Source organism: Typopeltis vanoorti, chromosome 19, assembly GCF_054136105.1.
Source record: "Typopeltis vanoorti isolate ZY-2024b chromosome 19, IOZ_Tvanoo_1.0, whole genome shotgun sequence".
NCBI classification, from domain to species: Eukaryota; Metazoa; Arthropoda; class Arachnida; order Uropygi; family Thelyphonidae; genus Typopeltis; species Typopeltis vanoorti.
This window is the reverse complement of record NC_143567.1, coordinates 14,519,882-14,546,210: the sequence shown is the minus strand read 5'-3', so window position 1 is coordinate 14,546,210 and position 26,329 is coordinate 14,519,882. Positions and strand designations below refer to the sequence as shown.

At 36.5% G+C, this 26,329-nt stretch overlaps 1 protein-coding gene across 1 annotated transcript in view; it reads right to left on the bottom strand.

Moving 5' to 3' along the window:
• LOC150095871 (protein qui-1-like) overlaps positions 1-10,226 on the bottom strand; it is a 126,016-nt gene extending 115,790 nt beyond the window's left edge. The window contains exon 1 of the mRNA XM_090409551.1: positions 10,073-10,226. Coding sequence (XP_090265677.1) covers positions 10,073-10,078 — 6 coding nt within the window. The 5' untranslated portion in view covers positions 10,079-10,226. The remainder of the gene's footprint in view (positions 1-10,072) is intronic.
• Between the last annotated feature and the right edge of the window lie 16,103 nt (positions 10,227-26,329).

The window sequence follows — 26,329 nt, the reverse complement described above, 5'->3', positions numbered from 1 at the left end:
AGATCAATCAGACAAGAGCGTTTAAAGGGCGATTTCCATTATCCTAAGTCTGCCGTCACGGCTTTCTCTGTTCGCTTAAGATTTCTTTCACGCGCAAGAGAAAGATCAGCGTGTTACCGCAAGTCACGTCCAAGAACAGTTCAGACACTGTGAGAGTGGGGGTGACGCAGTGTTGTCGCTGAAGTGATAACAGGCCATATTCCACGAGTATTCCCTATAATTACTTCGAGCAACTCCAGTTTCGGAGTTTTCAGTCAAACTGACAGTGATGGAAATCGGCTTGGTATTATTTTGCACTGACGGAACTCCCGATTCCTCTATAGACATTCCCTCCTCTTGTTCCTGTCATAATAGAAGACGGACAAAGCAATGTTTAAAAGTGGCAATCGCACCCAAGAGAGGTTCGAAATTTATAGTAACGTGGGTGGGCTTACGGTTACGTAGGAAGAAGATTACTTTCATTTTGTTTTTAAATGCTTGCGTATTAAAATTTAAATGTAAATCAAAAACAAGTATTAAAGAAAAATAATTTGTTAAATTAAACGATGGAATCAGTGAATAACTGTGTGAACAGATACATTTTAATGACAGCATGCGATTAACATTTTGCTTGCGAAGAAAACGCAATACAATTAATTCTCTGATTACATTAATGTTTTGCTAGAGTCGTTCATCTTACAGTTTTGGTATGTAACAACATTTCAGTCAATCGTCTGCTATGAAATTAATGGTTCCTTTATGTTGAGCACATACCTAGAGTTCAGTATCATTGTTCTCGTAACACTGTGACAATGTTAACATATAATGCAACCGGAAAGCTTGGTATAAGTGTGTGCGCAATCCATTCATGTATTAGAACAGTTTCGCTAATGTACGTGAAATAACAAATATGCCAATCTCCCAGGCTTAATAGCAAACTATTTATTTAGTAATACAGAATCAATATTGTATTACAGACGTAAATAAATCTTACTTATTTTGATACATAAAGAAAATTAAATAACAATTGATTTTTATAGGCTTTGATGATATTCAAAGCATAATCGACGTCTATTTTGAAGACTGATTCTCATCCAATAGATTTAGGCTTGCTTGGAACGTGATGCTGCTGTTTAGCTCTTAGAGAGGGGGATGAAAATGATTGCAATCGACTGGTTCTTTCAGTAAACATCAAAAATAAACCTGAGTACCACTCTTGTCGCGCTCAGTCTTTCTCTTCGTGTGAGGGTTAAGAGGATTACGTGATTTTTATACACTTCATTATCTCGTGCCTCTTGAAACTACAATTTATCGAATAGAGAGAAGTGTTGAAGTTCAAAACCAATGATCTAATTGTGTTGTATCATTCTTGAAGGATAGTCCATTCCTTTCATCAGCATGTTCAATTAAGTACAATACAACTACATTTGGTTGTTCGACTTGAAAGAATATTCCTTGTTATGAATTGAAACAGCGCATCATACTAGAAAATTACACGCTCAACAAACTCGGTTATATTATGTAGCAGAATGCTCACTTTTAAATACCACAGATTCCTCACGCACAGATTTGTTAGATTCCAATGAAGAACTTGAATGTTACTCCACATAAATATATTGTCTTCATTTGTTATAATTTGTTTTTTTTGTGATAATATTGCCTTCTTCGTAACTGTTGTTTTACTGAAAGGCATCTCTTTTTATTTTCTGAATAGATTGACCTATTGCATTCGTATGGTCATGAAACATAATACTCTACAGCAAACAACTTTTCCGGAATACTAAATATCACCATAATGATTTAAAAAAACAAAAACAAAAAAGGCATGCTAGCGAAATGTGGACAGTTGTTACCTTGGTTGGCGGAGTGAATGTTCCTCCGATTTCACCAACAGGCCGAGTGATCGATATCGGAAATGGACATTTGTGAATAAATAATGTATTTTGGCAGCAAATGATGGTCATTGCCAACGTCAGACCACAACCTATTTTGCTGGGGTCCTGAAGTGGCTTCAATAAGTTCCATGTTTGGTCTTTTGGGAGGAATTTCGGAATCATTCGGGGACTCCATACACACGTTCATAAACTTATATAAATGGGATGCTTATAAAAAAAGGGAGTGACAAAAATAACGTTATCCCGTTTTGATTAACGAAATAAAAGGAATGTAGAAACAAATTAGAGTCTTAACTTGTACTTGCCAAGAAATTATATTCTTTGCTAATTCTTTACCCAAGTGTAAGCAAATAAAGTTTGTGGTGAAGCATCTTCAGTGTACATATACAAGGCACACTTCGTTTTGTACATATATTGCTATTCATTATGGGAAGAGTCACTATCCAGATCGGTATCCAACTTGGTCTCATCAGCGAGAACCAGACCAGAAAGATTCCAAGAATGAATTAATGCAATAGTCATGTATACTATGTGATCAAATATATTCGAACGCCCCTTCTTATTAGTTGATATGAATATATGCATCATGTATCATACAGGTATAAAAGGAAGTACAGTCTTGCAATCTTCATAAGCAAATATTCGCAGTAAAATGGGCCATATTGCTACTCGATGAACTGCAAGAATGTTATTGTATAGTGAAAACGCCTAGGAACAACAACAGCACAATCACGACAAGGCAGGCCACATAAATCACAGAGCGGAACCATCAAGAGCTAAAGTGCATGGTGGGGAAAAAATGCGAATCCTCGGTTGAAATACTCGTTACATGGGAACATGGATTTTCCTGACTGCGCAGCCGTATGAAAGCCTAACATCAACAATAGAAGCATCAAGCGTTGGAGTATTGTAAAGCTCTCCACCACTGGACTCAGGAGTGGAAAGCCATTCTCCGGAGTGATGAATTAAGCTTCACCATCTGGTGGACGAGTCTGGGTTGGCGGATGACAGAAGAACGCTACATGAATGTGTTGTTCCAACTGCGAAGTTTGGTGGCGGAAGTATCATTGTCTGGGCTATTTTTTTTAATGTGCAGTTGTACAACCCCCGATTCCTGTGACGGGAATTCTTAACACTGTTGCCTAATATAACATTCTATACAATTGTGTTTATTTATGGCAACAGTTCTTTGAAGACCCTTTCTGTATCAAAACGAGATTTGTGCAGGAACGGTTTGATGAAACGGGTGTTGAAGAACCTCACTGAGCAACGCATCAAAAACTATTACAACAAAAGGTAACATATGCCTTTCGTATTAAAGTGAGAACTGGGATTAGTAAATAGTCCTTATAGTCCTTATAAGGTAGCAAATAAAATTTTTGATAATTTATTGTATTATCAATATGAAAATAGTAAAACGGTGTTTTACCTTATTTTAAAAATACTCTGGATTAGAGTTAGCTATTTAAGTTTTTTCACTTGTTATAAATTATATTATGATTTCAAAGAAATTATATACATATGCTCTTAGTATTGACAGTTATTGGACTTATCAGCTGTCAACTTTAAGCAAGCTACTTAGCGACCGCTTCAAAGTATTTCATAAATATATTGCTACGTTTCCAACTATCCAACTTTTTTTTATCGTACATGAAACCACAAAAAGCACTCCACGTCATTAAAACAGATATAATGATACACTTTACCGATATAAACTTGAAAAGATATTTCCTCTCGTTGTTTGACATACTTATAAGACCAGGAGGGGAAGTAAACGGATATCACATGAAAATAAACCACGGTAGTTCTTACAAGGGAACTTTTGTTGCCTATGGAAATCGGAGGTAGGGAGTTCCTGTCTCAGGAAGAAGGTCAGCTTTAAACTTTTTTTTGTCTTGCAGGAAGTACGAAATTCCTTTCGGAGATAATCAGTAACAATATAAGGCTCTTCGAATTTAATATCCGCTTGCAACGCAAATCTTGGCATCTGCTTTTGACATCACAATAGTTGCTGTCGCCCCTTTTCACGTCTTCATAAAGTCTTACGAACTTCCTTAACTCTGAGTCAAGAAGTCAGATGATGCGGAGTGATAATTATAGAGCAGTGGATGAAAACATGACTAGAGCCGTTTCGGAATCGGCAATAAACTGGACGGCAATCCAAACTGTAATCAAGTCCTTGTTTCCATGGCAACGGACTTTCCTCTTCTAGCAGGGTCGAAAAAAAAACCATTGCTTTCTTGCATCCAGAGATGCAATCGCTATTAGAGTAATATAAACTGTCAGAAGTATTGTTTGCAGTGATTTTCTTTATAATATGTGAATACTACTGTAATTCTTTATTATATTCATCGAAATAAGATCAAAATATGAGATTTTGATTTTTGAAGATGAAGAGCAAAGGCTGGTGTGTAACTGAAGTCCATTCTGAGGACAACCATCGCATAACAAGAACTCTAAAGTCAAGACTACTGCTGAAAGAATGGCTAATGGGCGTTTTCAATTACCAGCGAAGAAACTAAGGCGATGAAGTGAAAAATTTAAATAGTTAAGGTACCTTTGAGAGATTTAAATTTACTCTATACGTTTCACCACCTCGTAATAACTGAGATAATACTTAGAAAAAAAAAAGACATTCGATTCTAGTCACCAAGTGGAGGCACTATTCCCATCTTTTTAGTCGATTCTTACGTTGGTTGATTTTTGATTTGGGTTAATTTTAATTAAAAAATCCGTTCAAAAATTAACCAAGCAGCATAAACTGAATCTGTTTGACTGCAATAATCTACATTTACTCCAGATGTTGCTAAATATTACAGTGATTCTTATATTTTTCAATATAACTGCTTCCGTATTGTATGGATGGCTGACCATTCTCTTAGAGCAACTATTGCCTATCGACGAAGTGCTACTTTGTATTTTGGAGATTTATCCTAAGATGGCGAAGAACTCTTCAAAATGACAGCATATTTTCTTCGCGATGCTCTTACCATCGATTAGCATGGAGGATGTATCCAGCGACCCAATCACCTGCTCTTTTAATCCCATCCATAATCTATTTTTACTAAAGAAAGAGCTAGTAAAAGACCGTGCCGTGGGCTACTGTACTTTTAAGGAAAGTAGATAAAAGTCCTTAAATTTTACACAGGTAAGTAATGTGCATCACATTAAGTATTGTATGGAAGAAAAGAAAAGAAAAAAAAACTGCGGCAGTAATCTCAAAGGATGATAGCCTTATGATTACCCCGCAGTTTCTTTCGAATATTTCTTGATGTTATGCAAATTACCTGCAGAAAACTTAAGGCTTTTGTCCACTTTTATTAAAGTTATTGATAATCAATAAGTCCTCTTAGGAAAGTATTTGGCGAGAGGAGCACTGACGTTGTTCACCAACCAGAAAGAATTTAGCGACGAACGCTCAGGAAAAACTGGATCAGTATACCCCTGCAAAGTACTTGTAATCTCTTGTTTAGTTCACGTAATATTACAGTAGGAGAGACCGAAGGTGCTGGAGGGCGACAAGTGCAAATTAGTAACAATTTAAATGACTACAGGCTGCGATAGATGTGAAGATGAAAAATAAGAGAATTGCAATATCACTTTGTTAGTGCGGATTAAAAAAACGCCACCTTCATTCTGCTGTGTTTTGCTTTTCAAGTATCTTTTTCAAGTTATTACTGCTTTATTGGGATTTGACTACGAAATGAAAACATTTATATTTGAAAGTAAACCGAATACTGGAGGAAGAGATTTCTGGGGCATATACCGGAGTGGGTGGTGCAGTGTGTCTCCAGGCCATTAAGCTTTTCGAACAGGGGAAGGTAGCATGATAGGAAATCCCTCTTATTAAAACCAGCAAGTTTAGGATTATTTTGGACCGATATATTTTATTTTCCAATTTATTGCACTGTGCTCAGCTAATCCCAGCAATGGGGTTGGTAAGAACAGAGAGAGAGAAAAAATTTTTGGTTTTTACTGCAAGGTATCCTATTATTAATTCAGCAGATGGAGCCCTCAAGCCGATGTCCTTTAATTGCACAGAACTATGCAAAAAAGAACCATCAAAAGACTTAATGAAATATTTATCTGCTGAAGTAAACGACTTCTCTTATTGGAGATGAGTACTTAGAAAGGAATGTAAAATATTACGAAATTACAAGCCATCTTTTTAATTTCGAGTTATCCATCGTTCTCCAGCCTTATTTTATCTGCATTATGACAAATATCTATTAAAGGTTGTCATAGCTTACCTAATACAGTGCAAACGAATACCGCTTTTTTTAAATCAAACATTAATTTTTGATTATTACAGAAATGCTAATTTTGTTTATTAAAATTAGAAGTTATAATAATTCAGTGTTTAAAAATAAATGGAAGAACTGCTGTGTATATATGTAATATGTGTGTAATAAAAAAGATGTAATGATATAATGGCTGTTAATATGACTTAAGAATCACAAAACTAAAAGGAAATATTCGAAGCTGCGATCCAACAAATCAGGCAATCTTAAAAAAGCGGTATGAGAGATAAAGCACTGATAGGAAAATATATCCACTAATGCAACTAATTGAAAACAACCTAGTGCAACTGCATATACTGTTATATAGATACAAATACATATTCCTAATGCAACATTACCCAGATATTTCGTTTTCTAGTGCTAGTGTGACTATGTTTTCAGCAAAAAGTTATCTTTAGTGCCGAGACCAAAGCCCTGAAAACAGGAAAGAATAAGGGAAAGCAACTTGCACACGAAAGTCAATATAGCTTCAGCTAATACCACGGCACCAGCCTACTTAGGATGCTGTAACTGTTACGAAAAACTACTGCAGTGTTTTGTTGTTTGAGGTGATCGATTTGGTCATGAGCTCAATCGCGAAACAAAGCAGTAGCATGCTAGTATAGTGATGTCTTTCCTTAGTACAGCGAAGGAACCGAGCTTTTGGATTATGTACCACAGGCTAATTTTATTATTATATTTTGTAACATATAATGGTCTGTCTAATTGTAAAAATGGTAACGGTCCCACTTAAATCAAACTGACACAACGCCACTAACTTAAGTAAAGATCGCAAACGGCATATTTTTTTTCCGACAAGCAGTTAACGAATCTTGAAAAACCTTGATCTCGTCTCAAAATGACTCTCTTTTAGGTAGCAAATATATTTAATCATGCTTCGATGCTATCCTGTTTACTGCAGACTTGAATTGACTTGAAAACGAACCATATTTGTAGAGTAGGGTTTCTGGGCCATCTCACTACAGAACTAATCTGCTGTCAAGCTTACAGGAACCAATGAGGGGAATTCATATTAAAAAGTAGGCTGAAGATGTTATTTATCCCTGTTGGTAATTTGATCACAATCGGATATATGGTTCTTCTCATTCATGTATCTGTTGTTTTTATTCTCCTGATTGAAATACTTGTTTTAATCAAGTTACCAATGGCAAGGGAACCTTTACAAGGGAACCCAAAGACTTCCACATTCAAGAGTTCTCGGTAGTTGACAAACTACGAATAAATTGAAATTAGATTTGAAAGGAACAGAAAGGAAACTTCTCCCAGTGCAAACGATAGTCGTGCCTTTTGTTCCTGTCCAAATTGACTTGTTGCAATTTTGTCCATCCATGGTTACACCTTTATCTCTTCTCGAAGACAAATCTAAAGAAATAAGGTGACTTCTCGGCATCATTATTCTCCCGACTCTTGCGTTGATAACAGATTATCTCACCGAAACTCGCATGGCCCTTGGATCTGTTGTTAGAAAGGCACCAGGAAAATCTTGACAGCCTAGACATCAAAGCTTCTAGTCTTGATTCGAGTATTCTGATGGTACTAACCCAAAGTCTTCATGTCCGCATTTTATGCTTCAGATGGTATTTCTCAATTAGCGGATAGTCTGATAGCATCAGAATATCAGAAAATATGTCCCAGGATTATTACTCAAAAGAATATGACACGGCGCTTCCATATTCTTTAACTTTTCATTTTGTACCCATGGAAATTAGTCATTTCTAAATGTTTTTCCGCCTAACTATCGTCGGGGTATACCATTCTCAGTTTTCTGTAAATCAGTAGAGAATAGTAATCATCTCCTTCACTACCTGGAATTAATTATGAACCGCCAGTATGGATACCGTTAGCGTCGCATCAAGTGGGGCCTCCTTAACTACATAATACTCATTTCTGGACATGTGCTATGGAAAGATTCGGGGAAACTTGTGCAACTTTATCCTCTCAAATATCATTTCGTGGTCTTTCTTCTACCTTTTTTTAAGCGATGTGTCAGTTTTTTCCTCTGGTGAATCGCGTTGTGTCCTAGTGGATGGCCGTCGTTCTTAACTTCCAGGATAATGCAACTTCATTCCACTGAAGAGTAGCGCATACGATCCAAACACACCTTCTTTCTCTCAAAAAGAAGTCGCATCAAGCTTCCATTACTTCGACAATTACAGGCGATTTCGAGATGACATTGACTTTGATTCTTTAATGGCATAAGCATACCACACAATATCACATGTATAATCACCAAATCTCCAAAAGTGTACCTCCTGTTTCGTTTCGAATATCACTCCCCCCCCCGTTTCTTTGTATGAAATTAAGTGCAGTAATACTTCCAGGACATACATACCCAACTTCATATAAATCCGCCAAATCTTAGAATACTGCTCTTAAATTTGGGATGCTGCACTGAAATCCTTAAAGATTCTACACGGAGGATAATTGGACTAAGTGACAACAATGAGCCTATTCCCATGGTTATCACAAACACGTGTTTTTATTTTCCTATAAGTAAATTCTGGAGCTGCTAACAACTGAAATAGCATCCATGATTCCCATATTTTCCAAGTAATTGCAATGAAATACAAGTAATGGCTGGTCACTGTCTATATATATTGACTTGTTTCATATTTCTTTCCTATTTTGTATTCTATTTTCTCCCTTCACTCGGAAAGACCATGTTCAAATCGCATGACACGAAGAACCTTCATAAGGGCTTTTTCATAGAGCAAAATAGTCTTAGTTGTTTGTAACATAAAACCCCAACTTAAATCGTTATCTAAAACACTCTCTCGACCACTGTTCCCAAAGGATGACAACCTAAAGCTCGTCAAGAAAGATCGCCAAGTTTCGTTTTTGGCCATAAGTATCTACACAGTATACTGAAGTACTAGCGGTGAGGTTCTGTAAGATTCAGTGTTTCCCATCAATATAAAAAATACAATAACAGAAGAATAATGACACGCAAACTGAACTACGAATGAATTCAAAGAACAAAAAAGAAGAGTGACAGAATTTGGCTGTTTGTTACTATGATGCAGTGACTTGACTGCATCTCTCCCACACAAGGCAAAGCCTATATTTATTGGGAAAATTAATTCACTGCATCAATAAAATGCATATCGGGTCTGGAACACGACAGCCTAAGGTATGATACATTTTCTTCATTAAAATTGTTTCTATTGTGTTTTTTGAGTGCAGGTAAGAAAATTATGTAAGAAAGAGCAATTTGAACTTTACCGATGAGCAAGCTAGGGTATGGTTTAAATTAAAATAGTATACAGACTTGAAAAGATCGTGTTGTTCTGAAACAACAAAATACCTAGCAGTAATGCAATGTGCAGACTTCTTTTAGATTCATATTACTTTAAAAAAATCGTTTCCAAGGAAACCAGACAATTTTTATTATTTTATTTTTTATTGAAACTAACAGATAGCGTTAACAGTTATAGGGACAACGCGTGGATAATCTTGTTTTGAGCACTAGGGAACTCCTAGCGTCACGTTCTTTTGAGACAGGCAATGGGATTACCTTTGATACTATTCTTCTTGTTACATGCGCAACACCATCTTCGCAGTGACAAAATTGGTTCTCTTTGTTCGGAAAGATTCCACTTTATTGGATAGGAGAGAGAGAGATTTCCCCGTACAAAGGGAATTTTTGATACCTACGGCTTCTATATTGATGCCTTACAGATGCCGAGAAAACAGGGCTTCCTTATGAACTTTTTGAACTTTCGTTTGTTAATTTTTCATATGTCGGCATTTAACAAAATAATTGCGTATCCATTTAGAAAAAAAATGTGTATCTATCAAATATTAGAACCATTGTGAACATCAAAGAATTCCAGTTAAATGTTAGTCCTTCGATATATCAATTTCAAACTTTTTTTTTTTTTTCAGTTGCATACTCACAAGCATGAAGTGGCCCAACGAAGTTCGATGGCAGTCTTCGATTTCTTCCAACTGCTGGTCGAACAACGCAGGACAGGTGATGACATCATCTTCGGCACCGTGTTGAATGTCCACAAAAAGGACATCCACTCCGAGCGATGAACACCGACGCTGCAGCTCGGGCAAAACAACTTCGTGTAGGTGACGCCGCTCATGTTCGAAATCTGTTAAAGGAGGATTCAACACCAATTAATAAAAATAATAGACCACAATAGTTTTCTTTATCCTTCAGTGTTCCCCCCCCCTTAAACCTACGTTATTCTAAGTAAATTCAAATAGTAGTATTTAAATACTGATCGTTCAATTTTAGAAGACTGTGGTAATCTTAAAGCACCAAACACTGTGAACTTATATTACTCTTGTAGTTTGAAAGAGAAAAAACAAGCGAGCAAATTTATTTTATTTATTCGTATGGAGTTTCCTCCTTTTTTCTCTCCCGTCCCTGTTGGGGCGAGTTGAGCCCCCCCCCTCATAGGGGGTTAAGTATTTATGGCTGTAGATCCGTGTGTGTTCACAGGGCCGGTTTGCCTGCTTGCATTTTATCTGGCGTTTTTCATCCTAATGGATGAAAAACGCCAGATAAACTGGTGGGAAAAAAACCCTACTGTCCGTGCCCAAGACCGGCTAACTTGGCTATGGCTGAGGAAGATCCTTAAATTCCTCACGCCTTCGACGGAAATCGAATCTGGGACACTCCTTCCCCAGTTATATGGTTGCGAAGCGCACAGCCACTAGGCTAACCACGCGGACAGCAAGCAAATTATCACTGCCATCATAAAATGTCTGGTTGGTAACAGCATTCTTGTACAAAGACGTCAGCCATTATTGCAACAGTTGTGTTAGGCCTAATGGATGATTACACAAGAATTATGATGCCTTACGCAAGTTTACGGTATTCAAACTGTTCTATCTAATGTGATACTTCTGTAAGAAAACCGGACTGGTGTGTCAAAAGTTAGAGTGCCTGCTGCTTATGAAACTTGCGCCATCTTTGGCTTATGTAAATATAATTTTTTTTTTTTTTGCTAATTGTGACGCTCCTACCTCCCATTAAAAACTGAAATGACTCAATACATTTTTCTAGAGATTCTAATATACTAATATTCATATTCCATCCAACCAGTGTGGAATTAATATTGTAATATATAATATAATAATTTTATTATATTAAAATTATTATATTATATATTAAATATAATTTTAATATAATAAAATAATTTATTATATAAAAATTAATATAATTATTTTATTGAATAATTTTATCAATAAAATAATTCGTGTATAACCAAGACTGAACCATAGCGATATATTCCAGAATATATCCATATAGTTCTTGTGTGTGTGTGTATATATATATATATATATATATATACTTATACTTAAGTATTTGCTCCTGCAAATACTTGCGTTGCAATCTTTTAAAAACAGAAATAGTTCGACAAATTCTCCCAAATATTCTAAATACAGAATTTCAATAAGTTTAATCCAGGAAGAGTCTGAGAATATATCCTTACGCGTTTTGAGAAATGCTCTTAAAAGAGTATAAAACCGATATTAAAAGCTACATTTCGATTTTAATATATTTTAGCTGGCAATTTTCAGAAAATCGATGAGAAGAACGCGTCAGTTCCAACTGTGCCTGTTTGGAAGCAAGTGAAGGAATTATAGATTCTAATTCGAGCGGGTAGCGCACATGAACGCGTAGGTCGAAAATAGAACTGGTATTTGTAAGACGGAGCGAAGGTATCAGAGATTCTAAATTAAGTATTGCAATATTTCTAAGAAAAAAATAAGTAAAACTGGATTAATAGTCTAAGCGGATATGGCACTGAAATTAAACTTGAACATTTTAGTACCGTCGGCGGATTAAGAGACAGACAGACCAGGCAAGTCTATCCTAGATATCAAAATGTTTTCTAGCAACTTCATGTCTCCGATAAGCAGGGCGGCAATCTTACACCGAGCGACAGAAAACGTTTTTCACCTAAAGACTTTTGCGCACATCCATGCTGACAGTGAGATTCGAATCCACAGCTTGTTGGAGGTCAAGCACGTTTTTCATTCACCAAACAGGCAAGTAATTTTCATTTACCTGCTGATATTAATGAGTCTGACAAAAAATGGAGTTAAGGATATTCTGAGCATGAGAAAAACAAAGTCAAGAGAGATGAAGAATATTTCAAGTAATATATTGTCATCCATAGTCTCTCTCTCAGCTTTCTTCAGAATTTATGAAAACCAAGGTGGCTAGCCGTTATCTATAGTCAAATTCAAAATTTATCCAGCCAGCTTTACGGAATAACCTTTCTGTTTCAAGAATCACAACATACACAAATCAATACATTTTTTATTTTCCAACTTGTAGGCCTCCCATGGCACCTCACAGTTTAAAAACACCGAATATCGGTTATAGTCTTAACTGTGTGCCTATTTTGCAAACAGGCCAGAAAATTAATTTTTTTTTTTTTTTTGATGAAAACCACTTCGTATGCGACCGGTTAATTCACTTTCGGCCTAAAAAGTTCCTATAAAGGTTCCTCGATTCGTAGACGGGATTCAAATCCATCCATCCATCCATCCACAGAGCAGTCTCAGGAGTATTCTACAAATACTATTCCACTCGCATTGTCTCCATAAATAATTTAACACAGCAAAGGCAGAAAGCCAATCTGATTCATCAATCTCTTAAAAACTGTCAATAGCTCGGGTTCTCCATTCTATCTTGGCGTCTGTTTTTAAACTGTATAGCAATGGAGAAGATGCTTGGTCTTACCGTGATGCCCATAAGGTACCCAAATGATTATGATGGAATCCCTTATCGGCGTCAATCACACTACTATCGAATACACAGTATCCTCCACTTAACACATTGAGAAAAAGATGTGAATATCATCTACCTAGAATGGCTACTGAAGTTGTATAGCGACCTATGTGATCTTATACGCCTGATCTGGATGTATAAGATCACACAATAAGTTACTTTTTTTCCACTCTTAGAATCGCCTTCCTGTAACCACCCAACAAAATAACCCACAACGCCTCCTGGCCTAAATACTATTCATTAAATGGAAGATATTGGAAGAAGGCTCAAATACTGCAAGTAATATACTTAATTGGATTGCTTAAACACTTTTGGTTTATTTATGATTTAAAATGATTGTTAAAATTTAATATTATGAGGTAAATGCGTGACAATTTAATTTGAAGGGCCAGTAGAGTCCATCAATCACGGAAAACAAAATAAGTTACTCCCTAATATTTATCGAGGTTAGCTCAATGAACTCTTCAACATTTTCTCCTACTTTATGACTACATGTAAACGACTTTTGAAGCGTCTAAAATATTTTTGCTCTGGTTAAATTCGTTCTTAGAAACTAGAGTACAATTTAAGGGAGGGGGAACAAACAATGCATCCTAAACGATTGCACCTGGGACTCAAGAACGAAGCAAAATACCAACTACATATATAGATAAGATAAAAAGTAAAAGAGCCATATCAGGGATAGTTTTCATAAATAAAAAAGAGCTATAGCGCTGCCAAGGGTGAGTTTATCTTATTGACAGGTGTACCCTCTATTTTTCCAGCCAACTAAACATTGCCAGCACCAAGGGATTTCTCTGGCACGAAAGAGAGCGATGTCCCCGACTGAGATCACAGCTACAGTAAACCTGGTACATCGCCTAAAGAAAAAAGGAAGACGTCTCCTTACACCGTGCGTTGACAAAGGTGACGAACGCGATAAGTAAGAACTCAATACATCGAAGGCAGCCCCCTTCCAATTACCCCTGGGTACAATAGTATCTGACAGCACGCAATGCCCAACGCCACGTTCTTGACATTGATTACCTACATCGCTCGGAACACAGAGATTCCTTTTTATTTCTTCCCTACGGACACACACTGCCCTTAAAACAAATGGGCCCCATTCGTGAGCGAAGCCTCTGCAGAAATCGCGATGACTTCGGAAGAATGGACCAGGATAAAAGTTAACACTTCAGCACGTAAGAAAGCCTTTATCGTTCGCTATTTATAGTTCATATACTTTGGTTAGGTTCGGGTGTGAATTGTAATAAAATATTTAGTTTGGACCACAACACGACATTATTTAGTATCCTGATTATAATCCAAACACGTGACCATAAAGAATTTAAAAGTATTTCAATATAAAAACAAAATGAATGTAAAAATACCGACAACACATTGTCGCATTTTACAACAATTTTTGAGCGACAAGAAATACAATATTGACTAATAATAGTGAGGCCAGAAGTTTTTTAAGAAGACGCAGATATAAGTTATACAATATCTTTTTTCAAATCCAAATTGTTATCATAATCTAATGAAATATTTCAGCATTCCTAACCAAACCAATAACCGATGAAAAACTCTTTTCTAAAGCTGCAGGGTCTATGTTCACACATTTTCTTTTAGACTAGGAGTGGGGAAACCCTTGGTACGCCAACGATTTTTTTCCGGCACGCAATCCAGGGCTCACCTTAAAAATAATGAAATAAATAAATACATATCCAACATATTCTGATAGGTTTCCATTGCATCATACATGAGGAGACTTGATGCACAAAAACTGGCCTAAAGGAACTTCAAGAAGTGACGCAAACAGTAACCAAGGTTGTTAATTATATTTCTGCACGTGCTTTGAATAGAAGATAATTTCAGAATTATCTGAAATTATCTTTTCAGATAATTCTGAAAAGATAATTTCAGAATTGAATGAGGTGGATTCGGTGTAAAAGGACTAATAATGTACAGCGATGTTCATTGGCTTAGCCCAGATCTTATCCTGAAACGATTTGTTTGTATACCTGTATGAGATAAATCTTTTTTTGACTACTCAACAAGTCTCTTATACAGAAATGTATGACATGGTATGGGTTTGTAAAGTGATGTTTTTTGCAGATTTTGGGAACATTTAAATGACTCTTGAACTTTAAACTACAGGGCTCTGGTAAAACTCTTGACATGTTTGATGATATAAAAAGGTATTTGAAATGGAACAAGGAGTTTTTAAGAGGGATGTAGACAGTGAGAGATTTGGATATTTTCAGACCTAAAGAAATGCATCAATAATCTCCAAAAGGATGACAAAACAGACCGAAAATATCTTCGAAAGCTATTTTTAAACATTATTGTGTCAACTGTTGAGAGATTCTCTCTAACATTTGTTAAGTTCAGAGAATTAGAAGAGACTGCAAAATTCATTAAGTTTCCAGATAGAATTAAACTTACAGATCTTTTCGTGGATAAATATGGATAATTTTGAAATGCAGTTAATTGATTTTCAAAGTAGCTCAATTTGGAGGCAGAAATTTGTTGACCTCAGAGTTCACTTGGAAAATATTGAAAGGCGCGATTAAAGACGGGAGTAACAGAGAGAAGTGCGGAAAACGACGTAGTAAGGACTTGTAGTACTATTACAGAAACCTTTGTACATTTAGAAACCCTTGCAACAACATTACTATCCATTTTTACATCTACATATTCTTATGAATCACTGTTCTCAGTGATGAACTTTAAGTGTCGTAATAGGAGTAGACTTACAGATGAAACCAGTAGCGCATGCATATCTCTAAAGGTTACAAAATATAAACCTGATATAAATTATCTGGCATCAGTGATGCAGCAGCAGAAGTCTCATTGATGCTAAATAAATAAAACGTCCACTGTTTTTCTTTCTCTAGTTGTTATTTGATGTTTTCTTCTAAAAAACGGTCAAGATTAACTTCTGTTTAATATATTATGTAGGTAAAATAACAATTTATTTTATCTGTAATTTTTATGTATTACTCGTAAGGGATTAAGAATTAATAAAATATGTTTAGTTTAATTTTATTTTATTGTGCTTTAGTCAAGTTAAACGATTATGAGATTGTGCACTGTAATATATTGAAAAAACTTATGTCTGATTGATCTTTATAAATAAACACACACAAAAAAAATAAGAATTATTGTTTACTCTTTTGCTGATGTTAAAACTTTCGTCTTTAAATTGTACGGCTGCATATGTCAGTTAGAATTACAGTTAAAAGCAAATAAAAAATATCCACGCTATCAACAGGGTAGAAGGACTTTTAAGTAAAAATTCCGTCACTAATTTTTACATTCATTCAATCTTACATGACTTACAATAATCACTCTTAAAATATTCTTTCTTTTTACCGCTCTAGTGTGATTTTTGTTTAATTGAAAAGGTTCTCCCAATACTTAAAAACATCAGATAATATGTTTCTCAAAATTTCAGTTGGCACGTGAGAAAATTGTGCATCAAAGATTTGTCGATTTTGGCATGCACACTTAAAAAGGTTGCCCACCCCTGCCCTATGACAAAAACCGGCGCTTTTTAAACCGAAAAGCTCACTGTCACATCGCTCTTGCAACTGCGTTAGGAGGCCCTTAATTGTGTAATAAATTGTTGACAATTATCTTCATCACTCTACGATGTCAGCTGGAATAAGTTCCTTATTCCAACAATAATGAGATGGAAACCTAGAGTACATCAGTACTACAGATAAGATATGTTTTTTATATCCGAAAAACCTGCTCTAGACACCAAATGCAAAACTTTTTTCAATTCGCTTGCAGGCCTCCAATGCGCGAAATTAACCCCCTCCCTAATGATATTAACAAGCATCCACGTGCCCACGTCGAGATTTGTAGAGCAGTTAAGCTGTCCACTTGGCTGCCATCCTTGATATGATAGATTCGCAATACTTGTGAATTCCAGTTGATATGTTAAACTGTTAAATTCCACATTTCTGTTCTTTGCATACTAAAAAATCAATCGATAGACTCAGACACTAAGAAATTCTTTGCATAACAGAAATACTCCAGAAAATTGCTCCATTCTTGAATCAGAAAAACTATAATTAGAATTGAAATAACGAAACCAACTGGTCTTATTCTGAACAGTTTCATGGATTTTAAGAGGGCACACCAAGGATGCTCTCTGCTCGTTACTGTGTACTATCTGCTCGGAATAAATAAATCATTAAAAAGTGTAGCAAATAGCAAAAATCATGTGATATTATACGGTAATCTTGCAGCTATAAAGGTTGCAAGCAAAGAATTTCTTCGATAATAGTGGTGAATGAATGAAGCTAAATTCAGAGAAATGATCAAAAATTATACGAAGAAAAATTTAGCTTCTAACTTACGTATGCCTTATTATAATAAGCAGTGCGTCTCGCTATGATAATCCTTAAATAAGTAGATGCTTCGCGAAGAATTCTATCAAATGTAAATATGCACATTGATAATTAGAAATGGAAAATAATACCCAGTATTTGGAAATGAGCCTCGACAACTTTTGAAGCTTTTCTGAGATACAAAAGCATATTTAAGTATCCAAGCTAACACCAACTTGGAAGGTATAGAACAAGAAAAATCCTGTATGAGTCGCGGGATCACCAAAAAAAGAGGGTGGACCGCACTTATTGATGATATCGCTGTGTTGATATCATCGATATCATTGGTGACTACATCACTGACATAGCCGTTCTAATTTTGCTCTTGTTGAGCTTGTAATGACTGCCAGAAATCCAATTCCTTATGTCGAGGATAATTTCGATTCCTTTCAGCATTCTTTTGTGGCCCTTTTAATCATCCCTGGTCCTCACGACTGTGCACAATCCGTTCTTCATATATTGAATATATATATATGGAATTAATGGTCTACTTTAGCTTCCCCATTACAAAAACTATGCTTGCTTTTCCTTCCTACTGAAAATATAAGGCCATTCCTTTTAGGGAAGCAATTCCGTATCTCCCTCTATGCTGTAAACAAGTAAAAACTGAACTATGGACATCCTGTTTGCCCTGCCCATTAGGAAATTATGTTTCTTACCGGTAGGTCTAATATTTGAAAGCATTGTTATTTTATTCCTAATTGACGATAGGTGGAGGTAATTGTGTAGAACAGAGGTGGGCAACCTTTTTAAGTGTGCGTGCCAAAATCGCCAAATCTTTGATGCAAAGTTTCTCACGTGCCAACCGAAATTTTGGGGAACATTATTATCTGGTGTTTTTTAAGTATTGGGAGAATTTTTCCAAATAATCAAAAATCACACTCGAATGGTAAAAGCAAAGAATATTGTAAGAGTGATTATTGTAAGTCATGTAAGATCAGTGACGGAATTTTTACTTAAAAGTCCTTCTGCCTTGTTGATAGCATGGATATTTTTTATTTGCCTTTACGTGCAATTGTAGCTGCCATATAAAGCGACAGAATTTAAAGACGCACTTTTTAACATCAGCAAAAGAGTAAACAATAATTCTGAATTTTTTTGTTTTTGTTTTTTTTTATAAAGATCAATCAGACATAAGTTTTTTCAATATATTACAGTGCACAATCTCATAATCGTTTAACTTGACTAAAGCACAATAAAATAAAATTAAATTAAACATATTTTATTAATTCTTAATCCCTTACGAGTAATACATAAAATTACAGACAAAATAAATTGTTATTTTATCTACATAATATATTAAACAGAAGTTAATCTTGACCGTTTTTTTAGAAGAAAACATCAAATAACAACTAGAGAAAGAAAAACAGTGGACGTTTTATTTATTTAGCATCAATGAGACTTCTGCTGCTGCATTACTGATGACAGATAATTTATATCGGGTTTATATTTTGTAACCTTTAGAGATATGCATGCGCTGCTAGTTTCATCTGTAAGGCTAGTCCTATTACGACACTTAAAGTTCATCACTGAGAACAGTGATTCACAAGAATATGTAGATGCAAAAATGGAGAGTAATGCTGTTGGAAAGGTTTATAAACATACAAAAGTTTCTGGAATAGTACTACAAGCCCTTAATGCCTCGTTTGCAGCGCTTCTCTAGAAGAGAAGTGCTGCAAACGAAGAAAAGAGATTAGAGCCCCCATCTCTAATCGTTCCTTTTTAATATTTTCCAAGTGAACTCTGAGGTCAACAAATTTCTGCCTCCAAATTGCGCTACTTCGAAAATCAATCAACTGCATTTCAAACTCATCCATATTTATCCACGAAAAGATCTGCAAGTTTAATTCATCCAGTTTTATAGTGTTCTGGAAACTTAGTGAATTTTGCAGTCTCTTCTAATTCTCTGAACTTGATAAATCTTAGAGAGAACCTCTCAACAGTTGACACAATGACGTTTAAAAATAGCTTTTGAAGATATTTGCGGTCTGTTTTGCATCCTTCTGGAGATCATTGATGCATTTCTTTAGGACTGAAAAATATCTAAATCTCTCACTGTCTAATTCCTATTAAAAACTCCTTGTTCCATTTCAAATGCCTTTTATATCATGAAACATATCAAGAGTTTTACCAGAGCCCTGTAGTTTCAAGTTCAAGAGTCATTTAAATGTTCACAACATCTGCAATAAACGTCAGTTTACAAACCCACACCATGTCATACCTTTCTGTATAAGAGACTTGTTGAGTAGTCAAAAAGAGATTTATCTCACCCAGGTATTCAAACAAATCGTTTCAGAACAAGATCTCGACTAAACCAACGAACATCGTTGTACATTTGTCATTTGTATACCGAATACACCTCATTCAATAGATTCTGAAATTATCTTTTATTCAAAGCACGTGCAGAAATAAATATATTTAACAACCTTGGTTACTGTTTGTATGACTTGTTGAAGTTCCTTTAGGCCAGTTTTTGCGCATAAAGTCTCCTCATGTATGATGCAATGAAACCCTATCAGAATATGTTGGATATGTATTTATTTATTTCATTATTTTTAAGGTGAGCCCTGGATTGCGTGCCGGAAAAACGTCGTTTGGCAAGCGTGCCAAGGGTAGTCAGCAATTATTCGCTATAGACCTTGCGGCTTCTCATAGGCGGGAGTGATGTAAAAATATGGCCTTTTTTTTTTTCAATTGAAAGTGAGTTAGCCAATTTCATACAGAAGCAGAACACACGGAACAGAGAACACATCAAATTAAGATAAAGTGCTATTAGATAACAGTAGATGCCAAACGTGTAAGGTGGGGGTGGTTATTGTGGTATTAGCGAGTAGCAGATGGAGTAATGTTGAAGGTGAAGTATGTAGTTTAGATGGTGAACTGTGCAGCGTAGAAATGCTGATATTTGGATGATGCAGTCATACAACATTAAGCAAAACATATCAACAATTGATACTCATAATATTCTGTTTTCTAACCACATTACATTCAACATATTATATTAACCCACATAATTAACATGCAAAGACGTCTGTGACATCTTTTGTTTATTGCACCAAAATTTTGGTTTCACATATAAATACAACCAAATAGAGACGCTAGACAATCTTGTGCCTATTTCCTTTCAGCCGAGAAAAGTTGCCAACGGCGTGTATCAACTATTTCGTTTGCGTTTGCACAATTTCGAGGGTGATTTGCTGAATTTGATCCAGCAAATCACCCTCGCCCAAAAAATTGGTAGAAAAACGACCGCTTTCTGATTTTTAATGTACGTTAAGGGGTTAAAAAATAAACCCTCTACGCCTTTTGAAGCTATTTCTCAAAGTGGATAGGTAGCGCTGCAACTTTTATATCCAGATCGATAGGAGGTGCTCATAAGTAAAAGAGTGCCATCTCGAGTTCCTGATCCTAACTAGCATTGCTGTATGAATATCGTGTGTTTCATGGTCGATTCGGTTAAAACATACCTTGTTCACTAGCACAAAAAATCGACTAACTCAGTAACTGGCTGCGTTACCACGTTTGCGGATTGTTTTAAATAAAAGTTCCTGCAGTCGGTAACTAAACTCGTGCATATATCTATTCATTTGTCCGTCTAGCATAGATATACGATACCCAGGTTATATTATATATTAACATCGTGTTAATTAAATTTTCATATTTAAAATATACTGACATCCACTTCTATTTAGATAGCAAAAATCGGTCGATATCGGAGGGTTGTTGCTTTTGATATAACATAATACATAACATCGTAAATTTCAAGGCCGCTGCAAGTGAAAAAAAAGCAGAAAACTTTATAGATTCTTAGAACTTTTCTAAGTTTATATTCAGAGATACGTTTTCTGCCAGTTTGGTTGGACCAGCGGTTGGCATATCCGCTCTCCAACCAACAGGCCACGCTGTATGTTCGAATCCCGCTATAGCATAGCTGTTTCCGTCTTGGGTAGGAGATGATTTCCATCTCCAGATGTGAGACCACTATCCTGCTTATTTCAGGTCTGAAGAGGCTTGAAAGACCTCCATGTTTTGTTTCTAGTTTATTAGACAAACATTCTATTCTCCAAGATCTCTCATAAGGAACCTAAAAGATTGACCTCCTTATCTATTCTTCTGTGGAATGAGAAAAAATCTTGTGAACTTCAGTGCTATTCCTTACTCATTTCTTGTCAGAAAGATCTCTTTCATCTTTAGGTTTAATAATACCTGGATCTCCAAATGTCTCCGTTGGCAACCATGTATCTCTGGTTTTTTTGGTCCTGGTTTTTCCTTTCAGTCTTTTCCGACTGTACGTGACTTTGTAGGCATTGCCCACGAAGTATTCCTGGTGATATTTTTACAGGGTAGTTCACCATTGCTTTCCCCCTTACCCCATTTTATCCGGGCTCGGGAGCAGCATATGGGATGTATTCATGACTGTAATCCACGTGTTGTCACGGGGCTGATTTGCATGTTTTGGGGGAAGAAAAACTCCCTACGACTGGCTAACTCACCTTTGGTCGAAAAAGACCGAATAAAGGTTCCTCACGTCACTGACGGGAATCGAACCCAAGTCTTTCCGACCAAAGGGCTTCGTTTATACTGACTGAGCTACGGAGGCTCACATCGTATCTCTGCTATTGTTTATTGATTTACACATGCTGAGTCTGAAAAAGGTGTCCTTTTTCAGTTCCTGATACTGTTTCGTACATGTACGGTTATTAATGCCGTATAAATCCCATGTTTTCCCAACCTTAGTATTTATACATGGATGAACCCAAGGTTACCTAAAATTTGATGCTTCCGCAAAGAAAAATCCTCTTAACTAATGACCTCTCTCATATATCACTTCACTTTCTTATAAACGTGTTATTTCTGCCCAATGCTTCTTCTATGGATATTTTCATTAGCGATGTACTGCTGGACTAGTTTCCATCATTTCTGCCCTTTCCTCTACGCTTGTATAAACACAACCATCAATGGTCAACGTCCATTATCGACATACTGCAAAGCTAGGAAACTATTTACTCCACCACTTATTTTATTCCTCTGCCGCTGCACTCTAGAATAGCAGAGTCTTCCGCAAATACCCCAGCATCAAGAAACCTATCAATAGATTCCTTCTTTGTACTCAACCGCTTGTTTTCAAACACACGGTTCTGACGTACGACCGGTGTCGCTAGCTCTCGTGTGGGATTAACGTATATAAACAAAGCTACCTCCAGCAACAGTCACCGAGTGTAAATTATGGAAATCCTAAAGACAATACACGATATGATGCTGATTAGAATCACAATAGTGTGAGGCAGGTGACGTCCACCGTGTTATGCAATCGATAACCGACTTTTACAAAATGAAGACTACTATATATACACTTCAATCTATGTAAAATGGTAGATGAAGCTACAAAATGTGAAACTAAAAATCAATTCTCAGTTAATATTTTAACAAGTTCCGTAAATTTCATTAAGGATTCGCGTAGCCATTGAATTAATAATAACCTGGTCATTGACTAAATAGTGATAACTAAAATTTCTTCAGAACTACATTCAAGCTAATTTTGCGAAAAAGCTGACTATACAAATATAAATAAATAAATAAATAGACAAATAATGAAACCAATAACCATTCTTTCGTTCAAAGAAAAAGGCTCATTAACAAACTGTATTCATCGCACACCACAATTTTTTTCATAACCAGAAATCATAAAATAATTTCTAGTCTCCAAGCGATCGGGTAATAAAAAAAAAAAAAAAAAAAAGTCCTTTTTAGGACTTCCAGGGTAACAAATGGCAATGCAGTAGCCAATAGCCAATGAAGTTTTAACTGAGGCTCGGCTATTGCCGTTACCCAGCCATGACTAGAGCTTTTTAGCTCAATAACATCCCATTCACACAGATTTTCTTCATTCAGATGACGGGATAAAGAGTCAAGGACTCAGTCCATCGCCCAGTTCTTTTAAGAACTTTAAGAAAGCGATCGGGTAGAATCAATCGACCGTGAGATGCGGTGATTGATTCATTCAATCCAATACTCTTGGAGGGTAATGGATGGCAATGCTATAGCCAATGAAGTTCTGAGGCTCGGCTATTGCTGTTACCCTCCTGCCATGATCAGAGCTTTAATAGCTCAATAACACCTTATCCCCACACTGTCCTCTACAGATAACGGGGAAGATGAAAAGCATTCTTGCTTCGCCCCTTTAAGCCAGTCCTTATAAGGATAAGGAAGTGGAGATTGGGATAGGAATTGAGGATCGACCGTGAAATGCGGTGATTAATGATTAATACCCTTGGAGGGTAATGAATAGCAATGCTGTAGCCAATGAAGTCCTAACTGAGGCTCGGCTATTGCTGTTACCCTCCTGCCATGATCAGAGCGTTACTAGCTCAATAACACCTTATCCCTACACTGTCCTTACAGATAACGGGGAAGATGAAACGCATTCTTGCTTCGCCCCTTTACGCCAGTCCTTATAAGGAATAAGTGGAGATTGGAAGTCAACCCCCTGAAAAGCTCAGCCGTTCTTTTCTCAAAAAGGCCAATTGAATAGTAACACATCTCCTGCAGGAGATGTGTTACTATTCAATACTAAAATTCCCTGGCAGACAGAAACAAATTACCTGGGTGTGATTCTCGACAAAAAGCTATCTTTCAACCAACACATCAAGTCTGCGTGCGCAAAAGCATCTAAAGCCATAGCTCAGATCTATCCGCTAATTAATAGAAATAGCAAGCTTAGCAACAGAATCAAATTGCAACTATACCAGATGACGATTCGTCCTATCATCACCTATGCCTCTCCGGCCTGGAGCCACACCGCTAATACTAACATTATCAAAATACAGCGAGTGCAGAACAAGTGCTTGAGAATGATTCTGAACGCCCCATGGTATGTTAGAAACAATCAACTCCACAGAGACACAAATATTCCCTATATTCTGTCTTTTCTACAATCCTTAGCATCCAAGTTTTTCCTAAAGACGTCCACACACCCCAACGATTTGGTTCAGCAAGCTGCAGCATACGAGGCAACGGACATATTCAAATATAGAAGACAAAAAGCTATAATAGCCTCGTATAACGATGCATAATCTCCATGCCCATTCAGGGCGAGCAAACTGCTCGTAAATTTTACCCTCACTGTAACCACAACAGATAGCGGGGAATATGAAAAGCATTTTGCTTCACCCCTAAAGACATAAATGTCAGTTGTCATGGTGATCTAAAATCGACCGTGAGATGCGGTGATTAATACCCTTGGAGGGTAATGGATGGCAATGCTGTTCCTATGAAGTTTAACTGAAGTTCGGCTGTTGCTGTTACCCCCCACCCCCCCTGGGGCGCTGAGATTCGAGAGTTTTGAGTTCGCTCTCTTAAGGTTTTTGCCTTAATGGAGCAATTTGTGTCTCGGGGAAAGGGTTCTCCGGCACGGCCCACTGAGGGGCTTTGTCGGTGAATGCTTTTCTTCGGAATATGAGCGGGTCTGCTCAGTGGTGGCGTGTGGGTGGAAGGCCATCACTGAGTGGAGCCAACGCTGAGATGGACGGTCTTTCGCCCACGATTGAGTGGCCTAGGGATCGTCCGAATTTTTAGAGACGGCTTTACTTTTAAATATGGCAATGCTGTAGCCAATGAAGTTCTAACTGAGGCTTTGCTATTGCTGTTACCCTCCTGCCATGATCAGAGCTTTAATAGCTTAATAACACCTTATCCCTACACTATCCTCTACAGATAACGAGGAAGATGAAAAGCATTCTTGCTTGTTGGCCCCTTTAAGCCAGTCCTTATAAGGCCTATATAAATAATAAATTACGACTGTCATAATCAAAACACCGGAAACCAGATATCGACTAGTTACTGTAATTTGCTATCGCATGGCATTGGTGACAAAAATTTTGAAAAATTTTGTACATTAAGTAGGATACGTTGAAAATGATTAGGTAAGATGTTAAATGCGATCCGTATGAAAGGTCGGTTATTGGTTATAAATATTTCACTTAAGAGAATTGAATTTGTTATTATTCATAAATTTCTACTAACCTACTTATGCGGTTTATAAATATAATTTGCACAGAGAAAAGTCATAATACTGAAGGAGTGTAAAGAACATTGGAAAATATTTCAAGGGGAAAGGCAACTCCACCTTATAGACATCGATGGTTCATTTCAATCCAGCAACGAAGCGGAAATAACTGCGTTTGCTTCAAAAATGTCTGACAGTAGGCAGGACTGCAGGAAAATCTGAAGACAACACTATTCAAATGGACGATTTTCTTAAATATGGATAAAATTGCAATTTAAAGTACTTATCATACAATCCAATAAATCGTCAATGACTTCCATTGTTTTTACTACTACTTACAACATTTTAGAGTATTTGTTTGTCAATAATATCATTTATACTTCTCTGACATTGAATTATTGAAAAATAATTCAGGAAGCGGGATGGCTTCCTGAGTTATTTTTTAAAAATGAATCTCATCCATAAACTTATTGTACATAGTAAGTGGTTGTACTCTGGGTTAGACAACTGAAAAACCAAACATGCAGGTGAAATTCACCCACCACCCAAAGAAGGTATGGGATTCGAATCCACCGCTTACTGGCTGGAAGGCGAAAATGCTATCAATTGGCTAATCAGGTTGGACTTACCTCGTCATGAGGGCTAGATATCCCTACTGACACGAGATAGACTTATGTAGTGATGAGGACTAGATGTCCAAGCTAAATAATACAACCTTAGGAATACATTGCTCTAAGTGACAAATAAAAATTCATTAAAACAGAATGTCTTATAGTCATTTATTTAAGTTAAGGGATATTGCATCCCATATTGTTTCTTAACCGAATAAGAAACTCAAAGAGTTTTATGCCGTATATAGAAACTATATAAGGTTCGGCGATTCCAAGTGTAAGCAAATACCTGGAAAGCAGCACCTGATCCATTTAGGTAGTGCAAACTGAGGTAACTCATAGAAAGGGTGGAGCAAGCTCCGATCACTATTCTTGGTATTTACCCATAATGTGAACTTA